Source organism: Pisolithus orientalis, assembly GCF_024613125.1.
Source record: "Pisolithus orientalis strain OTSU chromosome Unknown F5J12scaffold_11, whole genome shotgun sequence".
NCBI classification, from domain to species: Eukaryota; Fungi; Basidiomycota; class Agaricomycetes; order Boletales; family Pisolithaceae; genus Pisolithus; species Pisolithus orientalis.
Window position 1 is genome coordinate 370,093 of NW_026260792.1, and position 19,870 is coordinate 389,962.

The window sequence follows — 19,870 nt, forward strand, 5'->3', positions numbered from 1 at the left end:
GAGAAAGGTAGGAAGGGCATCCATCCTCAAGTCGAGCTCAAGGAAAGAAACTTGACAGCGCCAATAAGGTCCAAATTAGACTGTGATATTCAACTCGGTGCAAGACAGAAGGACTACGCCAGCGGTTTGCACAAGGAATGATGAGGTCCAGACCTAACGATATCATCGGGATCGGAAAGTGAAAAATGAATTGTGATATCGAGCGGTGCGCGGTGTGCGCCGCGACTTTTCTTCAAGCGTTGCCTTAAGCGACCTAGTCCCAGCTAACAATTCCTATCGTGGCCCGGAAACTTGGCTGGTCCAGAATCACGTCCCTCCAGCACCGCGATACATGTGCCAGGATCTCCTTTCGTGAAGGGTTGGGTCCTATCAACGGCAAGGTGGAGAATCGACGAGACTAGCTCCACAGGGAGACGCTGGATAGGCGGTAGTGCTTGTTCGGATCAGTTTGTCAATCCTCTTCCTCTGTACTGCTGCTGCCGCACGGACGCCCGATAGTTATTCGACAAGGCTTTCACTCACTGTTCCCTAGGCGAGCCAACTCACCTCGTGCTACAGCAAGTTCGTCCGTGCCGATGGCTCTGCGAGAAGCGTGTCAGTACTATCGTACACAGTGTTTCAACTTTCAACTATGAAGAATTGGGTAACCTTGAAAAAAAAATGGTTACCATGATTTCTGTCGGTTAGTTGTACGTTTGGGCGAGTCCAGAGTTGAGGCCTGAGAGTTTGGGAGTTGGGATACCTGACAACCTCAAGCATTAGGGTCGCTCAATGTTGGCGAATTTCTCACCTTGAATTCAGTTTGCGTCCTCTTCGTGCCCTTCCGATGACGGAACTCCGACTCGAACTGGTGTCCGACCACTACTCAGCTGAGTCCACAGTCAACGTGCGTCAAGCATACCCGTCTTCCGGCGTCGAAGTGCAATCATGTGTGCATGTATTCGTAGACCAAACTGATCCTGGACAATCTCCAGGTAACCTGTCCCTATCGATAGGTGGTCCGCTGATTGAGTGCCAACCGCAGTTGGATGTCACTTTGCGCCCGGAGAAGTTGTCGGATGGAACGGTTGGCTTCTTCTACCTATGGCGTTAGCACCTATTTTGAAATCAGCAGTTGTAGTAGCTCTAGAAACGGAACTGCGCGGCTCCGACCGCATCGGTGCGTTCCGTGACAGACCATATGCTTCGAATGATGGACAGTTTCCATGATAGAAATCTGAAGCCCCAAGTTGCGCCCCACCCCAATGTAAACCCGCGCATGTCAAATCGCCAATACAACGGGTCGATGGATGACCCCTCTCTGATAAAATGGTCCATCAACTTGTGGGAACGAGCGGTCTGATGGACTATCTGACTGCTTATAAGCGTGAAAGGGGGTTGGGGAGGATCTAGTAGTACCCTCGAACTGTCAACCCGAGCCTAAGTCTTTCCACCATCATGTCAGCAACCGCACCATACGGAAGGTGGGAGTCGGATATCACCCCCGAACTTCTCGTGCAGGGCGTATGTCGAGTTCCTTCGCATCTGGACACACCACTGGTTGATATCGATTTCCACACAGAGCATTCCTTTCGACGATGTCTTCGTCGATCCTCTTACTTCGGCGGTATATCACATCGAAAGGCGCGCAGCCGATCACGGTCGCTATGTCATCGTGAACACAGCGACCGATAGTGATGTCATTCCTTCCCCCCTGAGTGCCCGCACCGGTGTGCAGGAATACGGTGGCGCCGCCGCGATAGCGTACGGAGGGGTAATATACTTTTCGAACTTCGCCGATAACAGAGTCTACAAGATCATCGAAGGGCAGGCCGCGGAACCTGTCTCCCCTGGTAGGTTGCCGCTGGTATCATCCCGTGTTTTGCAAGTTGAAGGACACACCCCGCAGATGATCCCATCTATAGATATGCCAATTTCGCAGTGCACCCGGAGAAGCAACATCTTCTCGTATCTATCCTTGAGGATCACACCGTGGATACTCCACAGACCGTCGTCAACACCCTTTGTGTCGTTAATACCACGCGGAAGGCCATCTTTCCGCTTGTCGGGGGGGCTGATTTCTATTCGTCCCCTGTCTTCAATCCATCCGGTACCAAGATTGCCTGGCAAGAATGGTACCATCCCGACATGCCATGGGAAGGCTCCTTGATCTACGTCGCCGATGTGATCACCCAACCAGACACCATATTGCTATTGAACAAAAAGAAGGTTGCAGGGCAAATTCTCAAAGTCTCCGTATCTTTCCCTTGTTTTGCCAACGATACTACACTGGTGTTCACGTCTGACGAGTCGGGCTTCCAAAACCCGTTCGTGTATGATACCACAACGGGCGCTGCGAGACCAGTTCTTCCCTCACCGATCAAACAAGACTTTGGTAGTCCTGCTTGGACTCTTGGCGATTATCCTTATGCGATTCTTCATCATGGCAACACCGCCGCGTTCGTCGCTTTCCGCGATGGAAGAACTATCCTTTACACTGTGAACCTTACTCAAGTGTCCCAGCCTACTCTGCGCGAATTTCCGTTTACAGTTGCTGGGCATTTACGACTTCATCCTATACCAGTCTCCTGTGTACAAAGCGTCGTTTGTGTTCACTGCAGGGAGAAGTGAAGCGCCTGGTGGTGTCATACGCTGCGACTTCAACGACCAGATTGTAGGGAGACCAGATCCACAGTATACCGTCTTGAAGGCCAGTGGCTCCTTTACAGGTTATGAGGGATACATTCCGCTTCCGGAGCCGATCACTCTATACCGGGACGAGAAGCCGCTCTACGTAGTCTACTACGGACCCAAGAATCCAAAGTACTCTGGCCCTACGGACTCCACTGAAAAACCACCTTGCATCGTGAACGTACATGGTGGTCCGACTTCAATGGAGCCGCAGGTACTCAACTTGTTCAAGATTTATTTCACCAGTCGTGGGTACTCGTGGTGAGTGCATAAATTTCACTGTGCCCAGCAGGTACTTGAACCAAGTTAGGTTGGACGTCAACTACGGCGGCTCGTCGGGGTACGGTCGGGAGTATATGTAAGTGTGGTATTTTGATCCCGCTGGACGGTTCTCATCCATACCTTTTAGTGGGCGTCTTGCAAGTAATTGGGGCATTGTCGACGTCCAAGACTGCTACGATGCCCCTCGTCTGCTTGCATCGGAAAGCAATCCCCGCATTGACGGTGCACGCGTTGCCATCCGCGGTGGTTCTTCTGGGGGTTACACGACTCTCGCATCACTCTGTCTCGAATCCGCGCCGGGCACGAAGTACTTCAAAGCTGCGACGTCGTTGTACGGAATCTCCGACCTCCTCTCGCTTGCCCGCGATACCCACAAGTTCGAGCTCAAATATATGATCAAACTCTTGGGTGGGTCGGTTGATGACATCCCAAGGGTGTACAAGGATAGGAGTCCACTCTACTATGCCAAGAATATAACTGTGCCGTTGCTGGTGAGTTTTGCGTGGATATGCATTGCTGATTCCTATCCCCTGACGTAAATTTGTGAAGGTCTTGCAAGGTGCGGAGGACAAGGTTGTTCCTCCTGAGCAGTCAGAGAAGATCGTCAGTGAAATCCAGAAAAGTGGTGGAGAAGACAGAGTGAAGTACAAAAAGTTCCCGGGAGAAGGGCACGGGTTCCGCCTGGAGGAAACTATTAAGGAAGCCGTGAAGTTGGAGTGCGAGTGGTACAAAGAGAGGCTTCTCTGAGCATACCCGGTATACGATGTTGTCGAAGCCAGCTGTATAATAGTCAGACTTGCAAAGACAATGCACTCAGAAGATGACTTGGCTTGGCTCGTGCGCGGGGGGGCGGGAGGCGTGGTATTCACGTGATCCAATTAGCCAGATATAACTGGTCAATCAACAAAGACGCGTTCTTGCCACCTGACCACCACCACCACACCTCTACCACAGCACCTTAGCTTTTTCCTTTCCTCTCAAGCTCGATATATTGACCAATGTCTGGACGCGGAAAAGGTGGAAAGGGTCTCGGAAAGTAAGCATTTCATCCCATGAATACCCCCCGAGCAGTCATTGACCAGTGGGCCAGGGGTGGTGCTAAGCGCCACCGCAAGATCCTGCGCGACAACATCCAGGGTATAACTAAGCCGGTATGTGCACAACTGACGAGTTTTCGCGTTTCCGACACTTAATGCATGACTTGCCAGGCTATCCGTCGTCTCGCTCGTCCGTGGTGGTGTCAAACGTATCTCTGGTCTCATTTACGAGGAGACACGTGGTGTCCTGAAGATTTTCCTCGAGAACGTGAGTCACACGCCCGTTAGCTTCCGAATCTTCGGAACCGACTCATCACCTCACAGGTCATTCGTGACTCCGTCACCTACACTGAGCACGCCAAAAGGTGAGAATATCGTCGAATCGTAATGTGTACAGGAATTGACCGGCTGCTGTGCAGGAAAACTGTCACTGCTCTTGACGTCGTTTACGCTCTCAAGCGTTCCGGGCGTACGCTCTACGGTTTCGGTGCTTAAGCGCCTCGCTATGTAAGGTCCAGTCGCCTGTGGATGTCACTCTACTCACAGATTTCCCCAGGTTTAACTGCAAGATATCACGTTGCTTTCCGCCTGGTTTCCCCTGCTTCTCTCTTAACATGTCGATGATCCATTGAAATATGCTTATTATATTCTGTATGATACATACATATAAAACGATGTCTGTTCCTGTAGCTGTCTGGTCGAATGATTTTGCGAGCACTGGTGAGTGGAAACAATGTCAGTGTGATTGCAACCCCTTCCACCCCTGACAAAGCCAGTATCCTTCTGCAGACCCTGTTCGACTCGCTGAGGGCTTGATGTAGTTGACCGAGCTGAAGTTAGGGTCCAGATACTTCTCGCGGAATTCTCGCGAGAGTGGATGTTCGAAGTGCTTGAGTCTGCCAAGAATCAGCAACCGACGCCCACACGACCACGACAGACTGACAGTAGCGTCCCTCCACGTTGCTTCTTTGTCCCTGCGCTTGCAGCGGCGACGACGTGTAAATTATCCTTTGCAAATTGGAAGACCGAATGGCAAATATCGAGGCTCATTTCGATATCACGGACTCTATTCCCAGAGAAGTTGGCAGCCATATCAGACAAGATGATATCCACCATCCCGGAAGGATTTTCTGGGGCTGACAGGGCATTCTTGACCGCACCTGCCGCCTGGGATGATAAGAAGTCCATCTGCAATGTATGCACGCCAGGGATGGGAGCTATAGGCAGCAAGTCGACAGCGACGATGACGCCTCTACCGACTGTACTGCTCCACGAGCCGAACTTGTCGATCCGCGCGCCTTCGTTCAGACCAAAATTGGGTGCGATGTCCATGTCTTCGTCAGACATGGCTGGGTTGATCCAACCGAGCTTTTCAGCGACGACCTGGCTCCATCCGCCTGGAGCAGCGCCAAGGTCGACGACAGCACATATCTCGTTTCGTGACAGGAAGCGACCCCAGTTCTTGTCGATTTCCAAGAGTTTGAAAGCAGAACGCGAGCGGTATGAGGTTGCACTAGCTAGACGCTGTTTTACGTAGGGATCGCGAGCCTGTCGTACCAGCCATGAACGCGAGGATGAACTGAGGTTTTTCTTGAGGACGTCCGAAGGGCGGAAGGACATTTGCTATCGAGACGTGTTTTAGAATTATTTTGTTTGGCCTCCGCGTTCCAAACACTTCAACGCTTGACGACATGCCAGCTCAATCGCTCGTGCCAGGGTACAGGCAAGTAGAAGCCTTTGGGCCCGACGAAGAATACGAGGATGAAGAAGAGGTCTCATACGTGACATTCGATCTCGGAACAGTAGAACCCACTCTTCTTTCCAACAGTTCGACTTACAGGCTTATCGTGCGTCGCAACTCAAGCACACAGGTCAGTCATTGACCGTTATCGGTGATGATGCCGTCTTCAGGGTCTGGACACGCCTACGCCCTACCTCCAACTTGCCGGTTCTATATTCAAGGGCAGGCATGACAGCCTTCTTGGCACAGAGCTTTTGTTCACCGAGGAAAAGAGTGACCCATTCAGTTTCTTGTCCCTGCAGTAGGAATTTGACAAAAAATATAAATGACCAGCCGACAAGAGTTCTACAAAACGCTCTCTCGTCCACGCTGGTTCGACAGAACAGCGCGTCTGTTTTAAGGAAGTACAGCTCAAGGAGAAAGCACGACGTCCACCAGAAGCAGAGAGCGAGGCCCCTCACGCCCCGGGTAGTGGCTCGGTGGTAGCTCAGCCTGACCTTTACCTGGAAATGCTGAGCGGGCAAAGCTCAGCAAGTCCCGTTCGCAAGCGGAAAAGGGGTTCTAAGAAGGGCAAGGAGAGGGCGATCGAGCCCTACGCCAGTTAACGTTTATTACCGTAGTTGTATTACTGTTGGTAGTAGCGCCACTAGAGACAAACACAGCCAAACAAGTTTCCCCAAGTCAAAATTTGCGGACGTGTTTGTTTCATTGCTCGCTCGCGTCGTTCTTCGTCCTCAGCCATGGCCAACCCAGCTCCCGTCTCAGATGGTATCGGTATCGCAAACCTTCCCAACCAGGTCCGTGCTCAATGCCCAACCAATCGTCGAGTTCACGTTTTGACTCACTTCTTCGTACTGTTTAGAGGCACAAAATCGTCGCCAAACATGGGGCCCACTTCACCCTCATGGTAGTTGGTTCGTACTCGTCCGAGCTTGAAACCCTTTTAGTTGGTTTTGAACTTCCTCACGTACAGGCGAATCTGGTCTGGGGAAGACTACGCTCGTTAACACGCTCTTCGCTACTGAGCTGTCTCCCCCAAAGAACTACGCTCGCCGTCACCACAAGCAGCTCGACAAATTAACCGAAGTCGACATCATCAAGGCTGAGCTCGAGGAGAAGCAGTTCAAAGTAAAGCTCACCGTCATCGACACGCCTGGGTTCGGCGACTACGTCAACAACCGCGACTCCTGGAGCCCGATCGTCGACTTCATCGACGATCAGCATGAAGCGTACATGCGACAGGAGCAACAACCCCAGCGTAGCGAAAAGATCGACCTTCGTGTACATGCTTGCCTGTACTTCATCAGGCCCACTGGTCACACGTGCGTTAACACCCCATCCCCTGTGTAACACTGTCAGGAGCTCTTTTTTAAAAATTCTGTCAGACTCAAGCCTCTGGATATCGAAATCATGAAGCGTCTCGGGACGCGTGTCAACTTGATCCCCGTCGTTGCAAAAGCCGACACACTGACCCAAAACGACCTGTTCACTTTCAAACGGCGGATTCGCGAAGTCATCGTTGCGCAGGGTATCCGTATCTATCAGCCTCCCGTAGAGCCCGAAGATGAAGGTGCTGTTGAGCATGCTCGCATGCTGGCCGATGCCATGCCCTTCTCCATCATCGGTTCCACAGAAGATGTCAGGACGCTCGATGGACGCACCGTCAAGGGCCGCGAATATCTCTGGGGTGTTGCCGAAGTCGAGAACGAAAACCACTTGCGACTTCCGCAAGCTTCGCTCCCTGCTCATTCGCACACATATGCTGGATCTCATTTCCACTACGGAGGAGCTCCACTACGAGAACTACCGCCAGCAACAGATGGAGACCAGGAAGTTTGGTGAACCGAAAGTTAAGAAGGTTGACAATCCCAAATTCAAGGAAGAGGAAGAACAACTTCGTAGACGCTTTACGGAGCAAGTCAAGGCAGAGGAGGCACGCTTCAGACAGTGGGAGCAACACGTAAGTATCCCTTGACTTGTGCACATGTCGTGTTGTCCCACCCACCCGTTTCTTGCAGCTTATCGCCGAGCGCGACCGTCTCAACAAAGATTTGGAATTGGCACACAGTACCATCAAAGCAATTGGAAGTCGAGCTCGACAGTCTTCAGGCTGGCTATGGCCGTGGCAGTGCCAGACGATGAGCGCCTCAGTAGCCCCCACCCACTGCCTCTACATAAACCTGCTTCACTGCGTATACCCTACCTGCTTACGCTCCTTCTCCATTACCCGTGCATAGCGAATCACGACCTCTCCTTTCTTTTGGTTCCATGTTTTCCCTGCCTTTCTCGACGTTTGGACTACGCTATTGATTGCCTACCTTCGATCGTGTTGAGCGTGATGAACTTAGAATAATAAACTCAGTCCTGTATTGCGTTGAAACCACTAAGCGATGAGGCCAAGCCACAAGTGACAACCAGAGGAAAGCTGGCTGGAACGTATCTATGCATCCTTCGCGAGGCAACTGATACTGTACTTCTGTGGCCCCAGTTTACTGAATAATTGACGGCTGGCAATGATCTGTCAATGCTGTCCTTCCGCATCCTCAATACGTTCGAATCGCTCGATGCCGTCCCTAGACAGTGTCCTAGACGGTAGTATTCGTCTCATCGTCGTTCGTCAGCAATCAATCCAGCATGACCGCGACAAAGCACCCGCATGGCGTGATATGGCTCTAAGGAAGTAGGCGCCATTTACTGTAGGTTAACACTTACTGCCACTTGCACTAAGTGGCCTCCAGGAGAGCTTTGTAGCAGTCTGACGCCAGTGTGCTAGTTCATCGAGGAGCAAGGTGGGATGATAGATCTCAGAGCTCCTATGTGACTTGTTCCTTCTCAACTCCTATTGGCCCCTATGTAATGCTGCTTCATACAAAGCACAGAACGTCGAGTTGTTCAAGCTACCCTTCCGCCTTCCAGGTATCAAGGCGTACCAAATCCTTGAGCCTTCGACTGCTAGTCTCGTTCAGATGTGGTTCTGCAAGACTTGAAACTCTGTGAAGCTGTGGTAATTTTACTTCCAGTCCAGCAATTGTTCGTAGTTACATACTGACGCCCGTCCTACAGAGCCATCGGCTTCACATCGTGGATGAACTTGCTTTATCGCGAACCGAACTGACTTGGCTGGAGGTCAATGAGCGAAGACTCGTCAAACTCCGTGCTGCAGCAGCAGTACAGAAAAAGAGAATCAACGAACAGATCCAAAAACGTCCCCCATTCATTCAGCGTCTCCCTGTAGAGCTGCTCTCGCCAACCCTTCGCTTCGCTGTCATTGGGACCAACCCTTCGCAGGAGGGGGAGATCCTGGCACGTGTGTGGCGGCGTTGGAGGGATGTGGTTCTGGCCAATCCGGATTTCTGGTTCGCGATAGAGATTGTTGGCTCGCAGAAGTCAAGCCCTGCAGCGAGATCACACTTGAAGAGAAGCCGCTAGGAGCTGCTTGATATTGATATTCAGGTCGGGATTCAACTCAGGCAGAACGAATGTGTTCATAGAGATCTGGACCTCATCATTCCTTGTGCGAACCGCTGGCGTAGTCTCTCCGTTTATTCACAGACTCGGAGATCCACGCCGTATGTTATGGACCATCTTGGCAGTGTCGGGTTTCCATCCCTGAAACGTGCCGAGCTCGAGTTAAAGGTCAAAGCTTTTCCTAATTTCCTTACCACCGGAAAAGCCTCGAAATTGTGGTACTTCGTGGGATGGACATGGAGATATTGCTGGAGCCCCCTATTCGAGATAACAATATGTTCGTTCGGTGGCTTTTTGGGCTTTAGGACCAACAGCCACTATGCAGTCCGCATTGAAGGCTCCCGCTTCATACAAAAATTCATTAGGTCAGCGTGTAGGCTGTACAAAGTGCTGCCAGAACATTGTATCGTGGAGCGTGAAGGTATCACCCTATGTCGCAAATCGGAGCTTTCAAAATCAGCAGGTTCTTGTCCGTAGCTCGAGAGCGATTCCCCTAGTAGCGTTGCCCATTTCCTCCCCTCGCGAATGCAGTGTGTATCGACATTCACTGGTCTCGTGGACGACAAGCAGGTGTCCAATTAGGAAAACCAGAACAGTGGTGGTAATAGCATAGTGCATGCGGCGACTTTGCATTACATTTAGCCTGGTGCTCGTTTCTTATCGTCCAAATCCTCCTTCGCCTGTGGTGGACGAATATAACTTCTTACCAAGTTTGTGCCAGCTTTCGGGAGACCCACACTTCAAGATCGATGATACCTGGCCGGTCTGCTGGTTACCAATACCATTAGTACAGCACTATATATATAAAAAAGAAACCCCATTGCTTTCGTCCCGCGCCTCCGGGCATGTACATGTATGTGGGAAACCACGACAAAGCACCCATGGTACGGTGCTGTGCTCGCTCTGGAGCGATTGCAACGTCGGGTTTCAGGCAGGTGTGAATTATGCCATAGACCGAAGAAGCAGGCCATTTTTCTAGCTGAGAACCTCTCCAAGTGCGAAGTGACATCCGACTGCAATTCAGCAAACCTTGCATGGCGTGCTCGGACTCGGAGTCTGGACGTTTGCCATGAAGGACAGCTAGGTGACCGGCTTCAGTTAGCTTTTGGTCTCGGAACATGGGTAGAGTGCACTTGACGGACGCCGAATTTGGCGTTCATCAAGATGTGGTAAATAATAACTAGAATTCCTCGGAACTAAAATTCGGAGTTCGGGTGTTGGAGTTCTTCAACCTGCCTTTCCGTCTTTCAGGCATCAGGGCGTGCCCAAGCTTAAGCTCTTGACTCTTAGACTCGTTCGAGCGCAATTCTACCAGATCGAGACTCTGCTTTCTGGTACATAAATTTCTTTTCTTTTGAAAGTTGTAAGCCCAGTTAATATGTATGTTTGATCCTGGGTAATGCCCTGTATTGACGCTATCTGACAGAGTCACCGAGATGGACGAAGTTATTGTGGCGCGAGCTGAGTTGGCTCGGCTAGAGGAAGATGAGCGAAACCTTGTCGAACAATCATTGGGCGTCCGTACAGCCGCAGCGGCACAGAGGAAGAGAATCGACGAACTGATCCAGCAAAGACTACCACTCATCCAGCGTCTCCCCGTAGAGGTGCTCGTGTCAATCCTTCACCTTGCTCTCTGTGGAACCAATCCTTCAGAAAAAGGTACCCTGGCACTTGTATCGCGGCGTTGGAGAGATGTAATTCTGGACCATGCGAGTTTCTGGTCCACGATAGAGATTCTGGGTTCGCAGAAGTTAAGGCCCTGCTGTGAGGCTTCATTTGGAGAAAAGTCGTGAGGCACTGCTCGATATCAGTGTTCGAGTTGGGTCGGACAGATACTACGGTACCCTTCGTGAAGGTCTGGACCTCCTTGTTCCTTATGCAGCCCGCTGGCGTAGTCTTTCCGTCCATCCACGGAGCCGTTTTACAACCATGCCGCAGTTTATTTCAGATCGTCTCGGTGCTGTCAAGCTTCCATCCCTGAAAAGTGTTGAGCTCGGGCTGGCAGTAGATGCCTTTCCTACTTTCCTTTCCCCAACTAGTGTCCAGGTTCTGGAGCATTTGAAAATCTCATTTCGTAATATTGATCTACACTCAACGCCTGGTTTGTTTTGCAGCGAAGCTTCGTGGCTCTGAAGCCCATCAGTCTCATCAATCTTTCAGGCACCTCATTGTCCATGCAAATTCCGGTTCTGACACTGGTGACATTATCGCTCTCGGGTGATATACCACAGTGGTCACTCCAACCAAACAGTGTCCACTTTCCTGTTCTTGAGACCTTAGGAATCAGGCTCAGAAATGCAGATGATTTCTTCAAAGCAATCATAGCTCCGAAGCTCACATATCTTGACTATACTGCTGTCTCGGAAAATCCCGCTTTCTACTGTCTTCAGCGGTTTTGGGGACAAGTTCAGTAGCGTCAGGTAGGTGTCTTTGACAATGCTCTAGCTCTTTGCAGAGCATTTCCGCGAGTTTGCCATGTGGAATTTTACTCGGTATGGGTGCTGCCGGCTTTTTTCGGTTCCTGCGAAGGTATCGATGGGTTGCAATCTCCCGCGGATTACTGGAAAAGCCTCGAGACTGTGGTATTTGGTCGGTTTGGCCCTGATATGTGGCTGGCGCTACCTATTCGAGAAAACAATGACTTTGCACGGTGGCTTATAACACGACAGGACCCACGCCCACTCCGCGTCCGCTTCGAAGATGTTGAATCATTTTGTAGGCTGTATGAAATACTCCGGGAATACTGTGTTGTTGAGCTGAGGAACGTCACCCTGCGCCATGATTCGGTGCTTTCAAAATCAGCAGGTCCTCGTCTGCAGCTTGTGAGTGATTCCCCTAATAGCACTGTTCATTTCCTCACCTCACAAATGCAGTGCGCGCCAGTATTCAAATATTCACCACTGGATGACATAGGTACCCTAACAGGGGGTGCCCCAGAATGAGGAACGCCATCTTATAGGTGGTAGTATGCGTACGGCCACTTTGTATTATATTTACCCCAGTGCTCGTCTTTGATCGTGTAGTTCCTCCTTCGCCTGGTGTACGCGCAACTCTCAAATACCATTACTTCCTGCCAGGTTTTGGGAGATCCACGCTTTATTGTCGAGATATGGTCCACCCAGCAGTTGTCAATATTGTTGTTACACAACGAATCGAACACAAAGGCTCCATTTCCTTTGCCACGTATTTTCATCAGAGGGATCTTGGGTCTAGGCGGCAACCGTGCAAATGTACGGTACACTGGTGCGTACAACCCTCAAGATGAGGGCCATGGTTCACTACAAAAGCACGCACGGACAAAGCATCGGTGTCCATCACCCGCAATAAGTTAATCCCTCTCGAGAGCCTAAATCATGGGTCGTTGACTTTGACTGCAACTTGTGATGCTCATCACGCGTAAGTTTTCGCACTGGTGCTACTGCTAATTGTCTGCTCCGCTTCACCTAGACGGATGTCATCGGATGCTAGCTATGCTTTTGCCCCGCCTCGACATAGTTTTGGGTGAGTCATTGGAGGTTGTTAGCCCCCCATCCACCGTATTACGAGTTTCACAGATGCGGGCACTCATGTGTGCTTTCGACGTTCTCCAACCACCACCCTTCCTACCAAGCTGAATTGTACATAGCCTCACAGTTTCAGTATTCCTAGATACATAAGAGTGTGAACGACCGAAAGAATGCCGTGTATTAGACATACGAGACACAGAAGGAAGACGGCGAGGACTTTCGGCATGAAACCATTCTTGCCAGACAACCTTGGCACCAGATGGATTGAAGGCCAGGGATGAATAGAAATTAGTTCCTAAAGCAGGTGGCAAGATGGTAACCTGCGCGGTATTAATGACACACAGCATGGTGACGGCAGTCGGTAGGTATTAACGATACGACCTCCGAGAACGGACACGGGTTGCCCCAGGCACACTGCGAAGTTGGCATCCCTAAAGTCGCGATTATCCGCGGTATGTGCTTCGACAAGTGGAATGCGGATATGGTACCTGCGGAAACCTACGAGGAAAGACGATCGTCAGATTAGATTACAGTTTCTAAGCGTCAGTATATTCCTGCATGCCAGCCCAAGCCACCCTGAATACTTGTAAGCACCTGGGCAATCCTCCCAGACCACTCGTTGCCACCATCAATCCGTCGTGTTGGTGATATTACATGCTTCATTAACGCAAGTGCCCACGGGACTAGCGACAGACCCTACAGTCATTGGGACACGGCCTGGAGTTTCAAATTCCTTTGAAAGTGGGTATCATTCTTTTGGAGATATGATCTGTCATGGAGCTCACTGATGGAAGGATGTGGTTCCGACTCCGGAGCGATTGTGACGTCGGATTTCAAACAGGTGCGAACCCCATAGTAGACGGAAGAGGCAGGCCAATTTTCTGGAACCGCCAACCAACAACTTTTCCGAATACAAAGTGACATGTGAGCGGGCCTTATCGATAGGGACAGGCAAGTTGCCTGGAGATTATCTAGGATCAGCTGTGTAGCGTTATGTTCAAGTTATGCACGTATACTTTTAACACATACACATCTGCTGATTGCAATGCTTTCACGGCGAGACAAGGGTAAGGTAAACCTGACTCACGTCGACTGTGGGTGGAGAGCCGTATAACAATGCTCGGACGACCGTTGCATAAATCAAGCAACCCAGCTCACGAAGAACCCCATATCGAGGCAACGTCAACAGAGTTGGGCCGCTCACCGCCACCGAATTCAACCGGAAAGGAGGCTAGGCCAGCGAAGGTCGAAGTCGGATGCCAATTCATCGACGAGCAAGTAAGAAGACGTAACCCAAAATTCAAAGTCAGAGTGCTCGAGCTGGTGAGTAGTATTACAGGGTCCCTCTGACCTTGGACTCGTTCAAACGTACCTGAAATTCTACGCGTTCTGACAATCATTTTCAAAGTGACTCAACTCCAGTAATTCTTCATAGGTGAATGTTGAACCCTCAGAACCATTCTTACTGACACCGATCTCATAGAGCCATCGACATGGACGAACTTGTTGCAGCGCGAGCTGAGTTGGTCCGGCTAGAGGAAAATGAGCGAAACCTTATCAAACAGCTATCGGACGTCCGTACGGCGGCAGCGGTGCAGAGGAAGAGAATCGACGAACTGATCCGAACAAGACCACCACCCATCCAGTGTCTCCCTGTGGAGCTGCTCTCCTCAATCCTTCTCCTTGCTCTTCGTGGAACCAATCCTTCACAGAAAGAGATCCTCGCACGTGTATCGCGGCATTGGAGGGATGTAATCCTGGACCACCCGAATTTCTGGTCTGCGATAGAGATTGTAAGCTCGAGGAAGTTAAGCCCTGCCGTGAGGTTGCACCTGAAGAAAAGTCGCGAGGCACCGCTCGATATTACTATTCGAGTTGAGTCGTCCAAGAATCACAGTAGTCTTCGTGAAGGTCTGGACCTCCTCATTCCTTGTGCTGACCGCTGGCATACCCTTTACATCTATTCGTGGTCTTCGGCGTCTATTCCGCAGTTTATTTTGGACCGTATAGGTGCTGTCAAGTTTCCATCTTTGAAACGTATTGAACTCGACTGGAGTGTCGATACCTTTCCTACTTTTCTTTCTGCAACAAACGTTCCTGTTCTAGAGCACCTGGAACTTGGGTATCTCATGGTTGATGATCGTGATGGTCGCAGTCGGCACCGCTCAACGCCTGGTATGTCTTACAGTCAAACTCAATTCCCCTGAACCATATCAGTTTCAAAAATTCCACAGGCGCGTCATTTTCAATGCACATCCCGGTTCTCACACTGGTCACATTAACGCTTTCCGGTAATACGCCGCCGTGGTTACTCCAACCAAACAGCGTTCACTTCCCTGTTCTTGAGACATTGAAAATCAGCCTCACGAGCACAAGTGAATTCTTCAAAGCAATTGTAACCCCGAAGCTCATATCTCTCGACTATGCCGTTAGCTTGGAAGATATACTTTCTTCCCTCTTCAGCAATCTTGAGGGGAAGTTCAGTAGCGTTAAGCAGGTCTCTTTCACGATAGAATCTAGCGGTCTGGATACTTCGGGTGCTCTGGCTCTTTGCAGAGTGTTCCCAAATGTATGCCATGCGGAATTTTATTCGGAATCTCTCCCACACGCCTTTTTCGACCCCTGTGAAGGCATCTATTCATTTCGATCGCCTGTAGATCACTGGAAAAGCCTTGAAAGCGTGGCAGTTCCGTGATATGGACCCCAGCTTATGGCTAGAACCACCCATTCGAGAAAATAATGCCTTCGTGCAATGGCTCGTGGAACGACAGCACCAACAACCACTGCATGTCCGTATCGAAGGCGCCTATACCGAGGAGGAAGACGTCCCATTATTTTGCACGCTATACGAAATATTGCGAGAATATTGTGTCGTGGAGCTTGAAGACGTCGTCTTGTGCCATGAATCGGAGCTTTCAAAATCAGCAGGTTCCCGTCTGCAGCTCGTGGGTGGTTCCCCTTCCAGCATTGTTCATTTCCTCACCTCGGTAATGCAGTGCGTGCCGATGTTCACCTCTGGTCTCGTGGACGACATAGGTGCTGTAGTAGGGGAACAGTCGTCTCACGAGTAAAAGCATGCGCGCAACGAGTTCGTATTACGTGTACTTCACTGCTAATCTCGAATTGCGATGTCCTCGCAACTCTCGAATTCAACTTCTTGTCGGTTGGTATCAGTTTTCGGAGACCATGAAAACCCAACCGCCCCGCTGGTCACTAGTCCTGTCCTTTTATGTAACACTCATCGAAAAGAAAGAAAAAACACCACTACTTCCGTGGCACAACTTCAGGGGTGTGTCGTGTTTTTAGGTCCGGACAATGCGTACTGCCGAGAATCATGGTTCACATGAAAGAGCTGAGGTCCGTCATTCGCAACAAGCTATCTCCCTCTGAGAACCTAGTCGTGACGCGTGAACTCTGACCATGCCGTAATTATAAGAAATTAGTATGGTTTATGGGGCTATCTCATCTAAGAGCTCTCGAGGCGATGGCTGATTGGCATCGTGGTCTGACCACTCGAGGGGCTCGAAGAGCCGTGCAGAAGACAAATGGCACAGTATCCTACTAATATGAGAAAATATAATGGTACCGTATCTGGATTCCACAGCCACGATGTTCGTCAATAGGAATGATGATGCCCTACCAGCATCGCATTCGCTCTGCACGAAATCCTTTACCAGATCAACTGTGCCACCAGGTGGCATCATTGCCCCGATCTCTAAGCTTCAGGCCTTCGCAAGTGACGTACTACAGTAGGGTGGCATAGTGTAGGAATCGAGGAGATACCAGGCCAAAATAGGGGCGGACAGCGGCGCTGCAACTGGAAATTCGTCTGGTCATTTTTCGTCGGCTGCAATTTCGCCTCCCACGGTCCTCCCATTCAAGTTCAGTCGGGGAAGTCTGGTACACAGGGGGACACGTGTACACATACATCATACTCATCATTATGCATGGTCATTCATCACTGCTGGCGTTATACCTTGATATTCCTTGATTTCCCATTGGCCTTGCTTGGGTTCACCATTGTAATGACTTTATATCAACATTGTAAAGTTATGTAAAGCTATACTCATGTATACTCCTGGACTTGACGTTGTCTCCAGCGGAAGGGGATGTGGTTGTGTGACTAGACATCCTCCTGGCTCCTGTCCATATATGGGTGTGGTTGGGGAGCTATGGCGCAACCATAAACAAGGTGAGTGCTGCCGTCGGAGACGGCGCCATCTTCTAGTTGACTAAAGCATAGCATTTTCTATTTCGCAACACCGAACTCCCACAACTCATTCTTACACAGCCCCTCGAGACCCGACGGCATTTCGCGAGAGAAAGCAAGATCTCACCTGTCCTGTTCTTTCCTACAGTTCCGAAGTTATGGCATCAGGAAGGGATATATCCCCTATTTCAAGTCCTGACGAATATGTGACTTCAAGCGCCAAGACGAGTTCCATTGTCAACAGGCGGGCAACCCCGGAGAGGAATGTTTCACACATCAATGCATCATGACTCGGCACAGCAGCGCGCAGACTGCTCTTGGACCCGCGGACGACGGAGGGTCAAAGCAAATTTGGCATTGTCTAAAATAGGCAAGGTCGACAAAAAAACCCCTGACTGAGTCCACCTAAACAGGCGGACAATAGGCACTGACATGCAGGTCAAAGCGACTCGAGTCACTGCAGTACTGTGGAACGGTGGGACCCACTATTTAATCACCACAGCGTGACAGGTACGTGTCCTTTTCTTGGATTCTTACCACCACTATCGTGAGCCGCTTGCCCTCACCGTCGCCCTCATCTACCGACGAAACAGTTCTCTCTTAACATGCCCAAAGAACCAAGAACATCCACGTCTCGTAAATCGAGGACACCACCCGTCTCCGATCGTAGTTCTGGCCGTCGGAAAAAGTCACGCCCGAATCCACGGGCCACCACCTCTAGTTCTGAACCAGAGCAGCACCACAAACAACAGAAACCTCCCGTGAGGGAGAGGGATATTGGCACTAGTCAGTGGCCTTTAGAGTACTTTCCCCCTCCCCCAGATGATGGTCACTGGGTACCAAAGACCGGCGGAAAGCCAATCAACAAGATTCCAGCCAAACCCTCCGGTCTTCCGCCACCTCCATCTCCCACCCTTCAGCCCCCTGTGATGCAGTTGACTTACCCCCCTCCCCCGCCGTTTACTGCGGGCGACCCCACCTGGCTTCCTGAAATGGTGAACGACGTCCAGCGCCAACGCAATCATCTCCAGACGCAACTTGGGCTGGCTCATGCAGAGGCGTCCTCTGCACTTGTTGAAGCCACGCTGGTCCAGGCGGAGCTCCAGCGCGAGATCGGTCTGATGCAGACATTCCTAAATCATGCCGCTCATATTGCTGGAAATGGGTTTGTGCGGCGTCTGCTGAGTGATGTCGACAGCATCATCGCACACCGCTTGAATCCAGATGATGATGAAGTATCTGACGTGTCTCAGGATGAGGCGATAGAAGAAGAGGAGGAAGTAGAGGCAGCGGTCACTGAAGACGGCGAGAGTGAAGCGGAGGATGACGCACCGCGCGTCGACAAAGGAAAGGGAAGACTAATGGAGGCGGACGTCCAAGAGGAACGAGAAAGGGAGTCTAGTGAAGAGGAAGAACCAACAGAAGATGCAGACACAGAGCAGTTAGCATGGGACGCACCCATCCACAAAAGCCCTCCACCCGGGATAGAAACCAACCCCTTGGCTGTGGGCAGGAGACGCGGCCGCCCTCTACGTCGCGACCCGTATCGGGTTCGGGAAGATCATCGTGGTGAACCTATACTTTACGAAGTCAGTCAGCTGAAATGTTCTGCTCCTGTCTCGTGCTCCCTTTGCTATCACTACTTATATCACCTCCGTAATATATTGCAAGAGACTCATAACGAGTTTGAAATTCCCCGAAAGCAGTGAGGTGTCTGTACATCTGCACGACGAGAACCACTAGCCATTTTCTAAGAGTCTAATGTCGTCTAATGTCTAAAATGAATAAAGAGTTGTCATAGTTCTGTGGGCTGAAGTACGAATGGGGAAAGTAATGTTCCGTTATGATGAATGCACTGCACTGTCGTCCATCGCACCCGAGCTCTACCTCAATTCAAGTAAGCGAAGAACACCAAACGTTAAAGTCGTCATGTCCTTCAAAGATGGTCTCCTGCTGACTCGAGCCAGATATTGCGCCGCCAGCACGACTTCGATGATCATCTTCAAGTAAAGCATGACAGCAGAGATTGCGACACAAGCGGTGACGATGAGAGGACTATGTGTCTGCCGCAGCGACCGTACCATCTTCGCCAGCCTCACCTGAATCGTGAGGAACCTGACCACGACGATAGCGGAGAGTAGGAAGGACACGAAAGAGCTCTTCACGACGTGTTTGCCTATCCGGAACGTGAAGATCGCGAATGCTAGCTGCTCACATATCCGGATCTGTGGGTCCAGGGGAGAGCTCAGTCAGTATGTGTTGAGTAGGGCCAGAGCCAAGACGTGCCCTGTGCATCCGCAAGAGCTCTTCGCTGTTCCTCCAGTCCAGGAACGCATAATAGTCTTCCCCTAACGCTGCGCAGATGCTAGCCAGAGCTTTGGAGAAGAGCAAGGACGCGAGGGAGAAAATGTATACAGAATAAGTGAAGATCATGCCTTCATGCTCCGCACGGACGATGATGCAGCGATGGCCAGGATGCACCAAAAAACTGAGCAAATGTAATGGGTATCATGATCGGGGCTTATCTGAATCCCACAGAAAGGAGGCCCATACACGAAGTCCTTCCATGTGAAAGTCAGTTGATAAGACAGACAAAAGCAAATTTTTGATATACATAATACCTTCACGACCAGTTGGAGCGTCCGTCAATTAGATGGGGCCCGGGTATGCGTTTCACTGCAATGTTGTTGGCGTTGTTCGCGTGTTTTTTCTTTTCTTTTCTTTTTTTTTCAAATCCATTACGTCATAGCCGTAGCAATAGGCACTATAGGGGCTTTACTCTGTTCAAACCGGATGCACTGCCATCTTGCAAGACTGCATTCACGTGGCATCATAACACACAGAAAGGAAAGGAACGTAAAGATAGAGGTGGGTTTTAGTGTCATCAAAAACCACTAGTAGTAGGAAACCTGCCATAAAGAAGAGTCAGTAATGGCTTAAGAACGAGTTGAAACAA

The 19,870-nt window shown here is 50.5% G+C and overlaps 11 protein-coding genes across 11 annotated transcripts; 7 read left to right on the top strand and 4 right to left on the bottom strand.

Annotated features, from left to right (window-relative positions):
* Window positions 1-1,446: 1,446 nt before the first annotated feature.
* Window positions 1,447-3,782, top strand: F5J12DRAFT_935459 (Alpha/Beta hydrolase protein; the record flags this gene model as incomplete). Its single annotated transcript, XM_051749613.1, is given in 7 exon segments — window positions 1,447-1,503; window positions 1,562-1,832; window positions 1,889-2,587; window positions 2,601-2,931; window positions 2,981-3,028; window positions 3,080-3,443; window positions 3,502-3,782. Coding segments are annotated over 7 exon segments (1,968 nt in total), but the record flags the coding sequence as incomplete, so codon positions are not given.
* An 89-nt stretch (window positions 3,783-3,871) lies between these two features.
* F5J12DRAFT_825358 (histone-fold-containing protein) lies at window positions 3,872-4,725 on the top strand. The gene is made up of 6 exons (XM_051745473.1): window positions 3,872-3,988; window positions 4,043-4,103; window positions 4,222-4,257; window positions 4,314-4,354; window positions 4,409-4,496; window positions 4,546-4,725. Exons 1-5 carry the CDS (start codon window positions 3,951-3,953, stop codon window positions 4,482-4,484), a joined length of 252 nt encoding a protein of 83 aa, XP_051600786.1. The 5' UTR covers window positions 3,872-3,950; the 3' UTR covers window positions 4,485-4,496; window positions 4,546-4,725.
* Window positions 4,470-5,783, bottom strand: F5J12DRAFT_51071 (ribosomal RNA methyltransferase FtsJ domain-containing protein). The gene is made up of 2 exons (XM_051739779.1): window positions 4,933-5,783; window positions 4,470-4,885 (listed from the first exon to the last, which is right to left on the bottom strand). The coding sequence occupies exons 1-2, from the start codon at window positions 5,607-5,609 to the stop codon at window positions 4,726-4,728; spliced, it is 837 nt and encodes a 278-aa protein (XP_051600787.1). The 5' UTR covers window positions 5,610-5,783; the 3' UTR covers window positions 4,470-4,725.
* On the top strand, window positions 5,646-6,408 carry F5J12DRAFT_825363 (uncharacterized protein). Its single transcript, XM_051745474.1, has 3 exons — window positions 5,646-5,836; window positions 5,901-6,003; window positions 6,064-6,408. Exons 1-3 carry the CDS (start codon window positions 5,681-5,683, stop codon window positions 6,333-6,335), a joined length of 531 nt encoding a protein of 176 aa, XP_051600788.1. The 5' UTR covers window positions 5,646-5,680; the 3' UTR covers window positions 6,336-6,408.
* Window positions 6,409-6,438: 30 nt separating this feature from the next.
* On the top strand, window positions 6,439-8,241 carry F5J12DRAFT_825367 (Septin-domain-containing protein). Its single transcript, XM_051745475.1, has 7 exons — window positions 6,439-6,527; window positions 6,593-6,644; window positions 6,704-7,052; window positions 7,116-7,428; window positions 7,463-7,690; window positions 7,749-7,797; window positions 7,820-8,241. Exons 1-7 carry the CDS (start codon window positions 6,471-6,473, stop codon window positions 7,870-7,872), a joined length of 1,101 nt encoding a protein of 366 aa, XP_051600789.1. The 5' UTR covers window positions 6,439-6,470; the 3' UTR covers window positions 7,873-8,241.
* Window positions 8,242-10,414: 2,173 nt separating this feature from the next.
* On the bottom strand, window positions 10,415-10,817 carry F5J12DRAFT_825375 (uncharacterized protein). Its single transcript, XM_051745476.1, has 2 exons — window positions 10,625-10,817; window positions 10,415-10,578 (listed from the first exon to the last, which is right to left on the bottom strand). Exons 1-2 carry the CDS (start codon window positions 10,781-10,783, stop codon window positions 10,507-10,509), a joined length of 231 nt encoding a protein of 76 aa, XP_051600790.1. The 5' UTR covers window positions 10,784-10,817; the 3' UTR covers window positions 10,415-10,506.
* A 1,835-nt stretch (window positions 10,818-12,652) lies between these two features.
* Window positions 12,653-13,051, bottom strand: F5J12DRAFT_825394 (uncharacterized protein; the record flags this gene model as incomplete). Its single annotated transcript, XM_051745477.1, has 1 exon — window positions 12,653-13,051. The coding sequence occupies one exon, from the start codon at window positions 13,049-13,051 to the stop codon at window positions 12,653-12,655; it is 399 nt and encodes a 132-aa protein (XP_051600791.1).
* Window positions 13,052-14,197: 1,146 nt separating this feature from the next.
* F5J12DRAFT_935478 (uncharacterized protein) lies at window positions 14,198-15,986 on the top strand (the record flags this gene model as incomplete). Its single annotated transcript, XM_051749614.1, has 4 exons — window positions 14,198-14,879; window positions 14,939-15,273; window positions 15,362-15,649; window positions 15,701-15,986. 4 exons carry the CDS (start codon window positions 14,198-14,200, stop codon window positions 15,773-15,775), a joined length of 1,380 nt encoding a protein of 459 aa, XP_051600792.1. The 3' UTR covers window positions 15,776-15,986.
* A 1,533-nt stretch (window positions 15,987-17,519) lies between these two features.
* F5J12DRAFT_891901 (uncharacterized protein) lies at window positions 17,520-18,623 on the top strand (the record flags this gene model as incomplete). The annotated part of the gene is made up of 1 exon (XM_051747528.1): window positions 17,520-18,623. The coding sequence occupies one exon, from the start codon at window positions 17,520-17,522 to the stop codon at window positions 18,621-18,623; it is 1,104 nt and encodes a 367-aa protein (XP_051600793.1).
* On the bottom strand, window positions 18,608-19,644 carry F5J12DRAFT_825410 (uncharacterized protein; the record flags this gene model as incomplete). Its single annotated transcript, XM_051745478.1, has 3 exons — window positions 19,536-19,644; window positions 19,201-19,475; window positions 18,608-19,139 (listed from the first exon to the last, which is right to left on the bottom strand). Coding segments are annotated over exons 2-3 (484 nt in total), but the record flags the coding sequence as incomplete, so codon positions are not given.
* Window positions 19,572-19,815, top strand: F5J12DRAFT_825417 (uncharacterized protein). Its single transcript, XM_051745479.1, has one exon. It carries the CDS (start codon window positions 19,581-19,583, stop codon window positions 19,791-19,793), a length of 213 nt encoding a protein of 70 aa, XP_051600795.1. The 5' UTR covers window positions 19,572-19,580; the 3' UTR covers window positions 19,794-19,815.
* The last annotated feature ends 55 nt before the right edge of the window (window positions 19,816-19,870 follow it).

Coding starts and splice junctions, on each gene's coding strand:
- F5J12DRAFT_825363 (XM_051745474.1), top strand. CDS start 5,681: ATGCCAGCTCAATCGCTCGTGCCAGGGTACAGGCAAGTAGAAGCCTTT. Junction 5,837..5,900: donor GTTCGACTTACAGGCTTATC/GTGCGTCGCAAC, acceptor TGCCGTCTTCAG/GGTCTGGACACGCCTACGCC. Junction 6,004..6,063: donor TTTGTTCACCGAGGAAAAGA/GTGACCCATTCA, acceptor ATAAATGACCAG/CCGACAAGAGTTCTACAAAA.
- F5J12DRAFT_825358 (XM_051745473.1), top strand. CDS start 3,951: ATGTCTGGACGCGGAAAAGGTGGAAAGGGTCTCGGAAA. Junction 3,989..4,042: donor GGTGGAAAGGGTCTCGGAAA/GTAAGCATTTCA, acceptor CCAGTGGGCCAG/GGGTGGTGCTAAGCGCCACC. Junction 4,104..4,221: donor TCCAGGGTATAACTAAGCCG/GTATGTGCACAA, acceptor CTCATTTACGAG/GAGACACGTGGTGTCCTGAA.
- F5J12DRAFT_825417 (XM_051745479.1), top strand. CDS start 19,581: ATGCGTTTCACTGCAATGTTGTTGGCGTTGTTCGCGTGTTTTTTCTTT.
- F5J12DRAFT_825367 (XM_051745475.1), top strand. CDS start 6,471: ATGGCCAACCCAGCTCCCGTCTCAGATGGTATCGGTATCGCAAACCTT. Junction 6,645..6,703: donor CTTCACCCTCATGGTAGTTG/GTTCGTACTCGT, acceptor CCTCACGTACAG/GCGAATCTGGTCTGGGGAAG. Junction 7,429..7,462: donor ATCTCTGGGGTGTTGCCGAA/GTCGAGAACGAA, acceptor GACTTCCGCAAG/CTTCGCTCCCTGCTCATTCG.
- F5J12DRAFT_825375 (XM_051745476.1), bottom strand. CDS start 10,783: ATGAGTGGTAGTCTTTGCTGGATCAGTTCGTCGATTCTCTTCCTCTGT. Junction 10,579..10,624: donor CTTCGTCCATCTCGGTGACT/CTGTCAGATAGC, acceptor GATCAAACATAC/ATATTAACTGGGCTTACAAC.
- F5J12DRAFT_51071 (XM_051739779.1), bottom strand. CDS start 5,609: ATGTCCTTCCGCCCTTCGGACGTCCTCAAGAAAAACCTCAGTTCATCC. Junction 4,886..4,932: donor CAACGTGGAGGGACGCTACT/GTCAGTCTGTCG, acceptor GATTCTTGGCAG/ACTCAAGCACTTCGAACATC.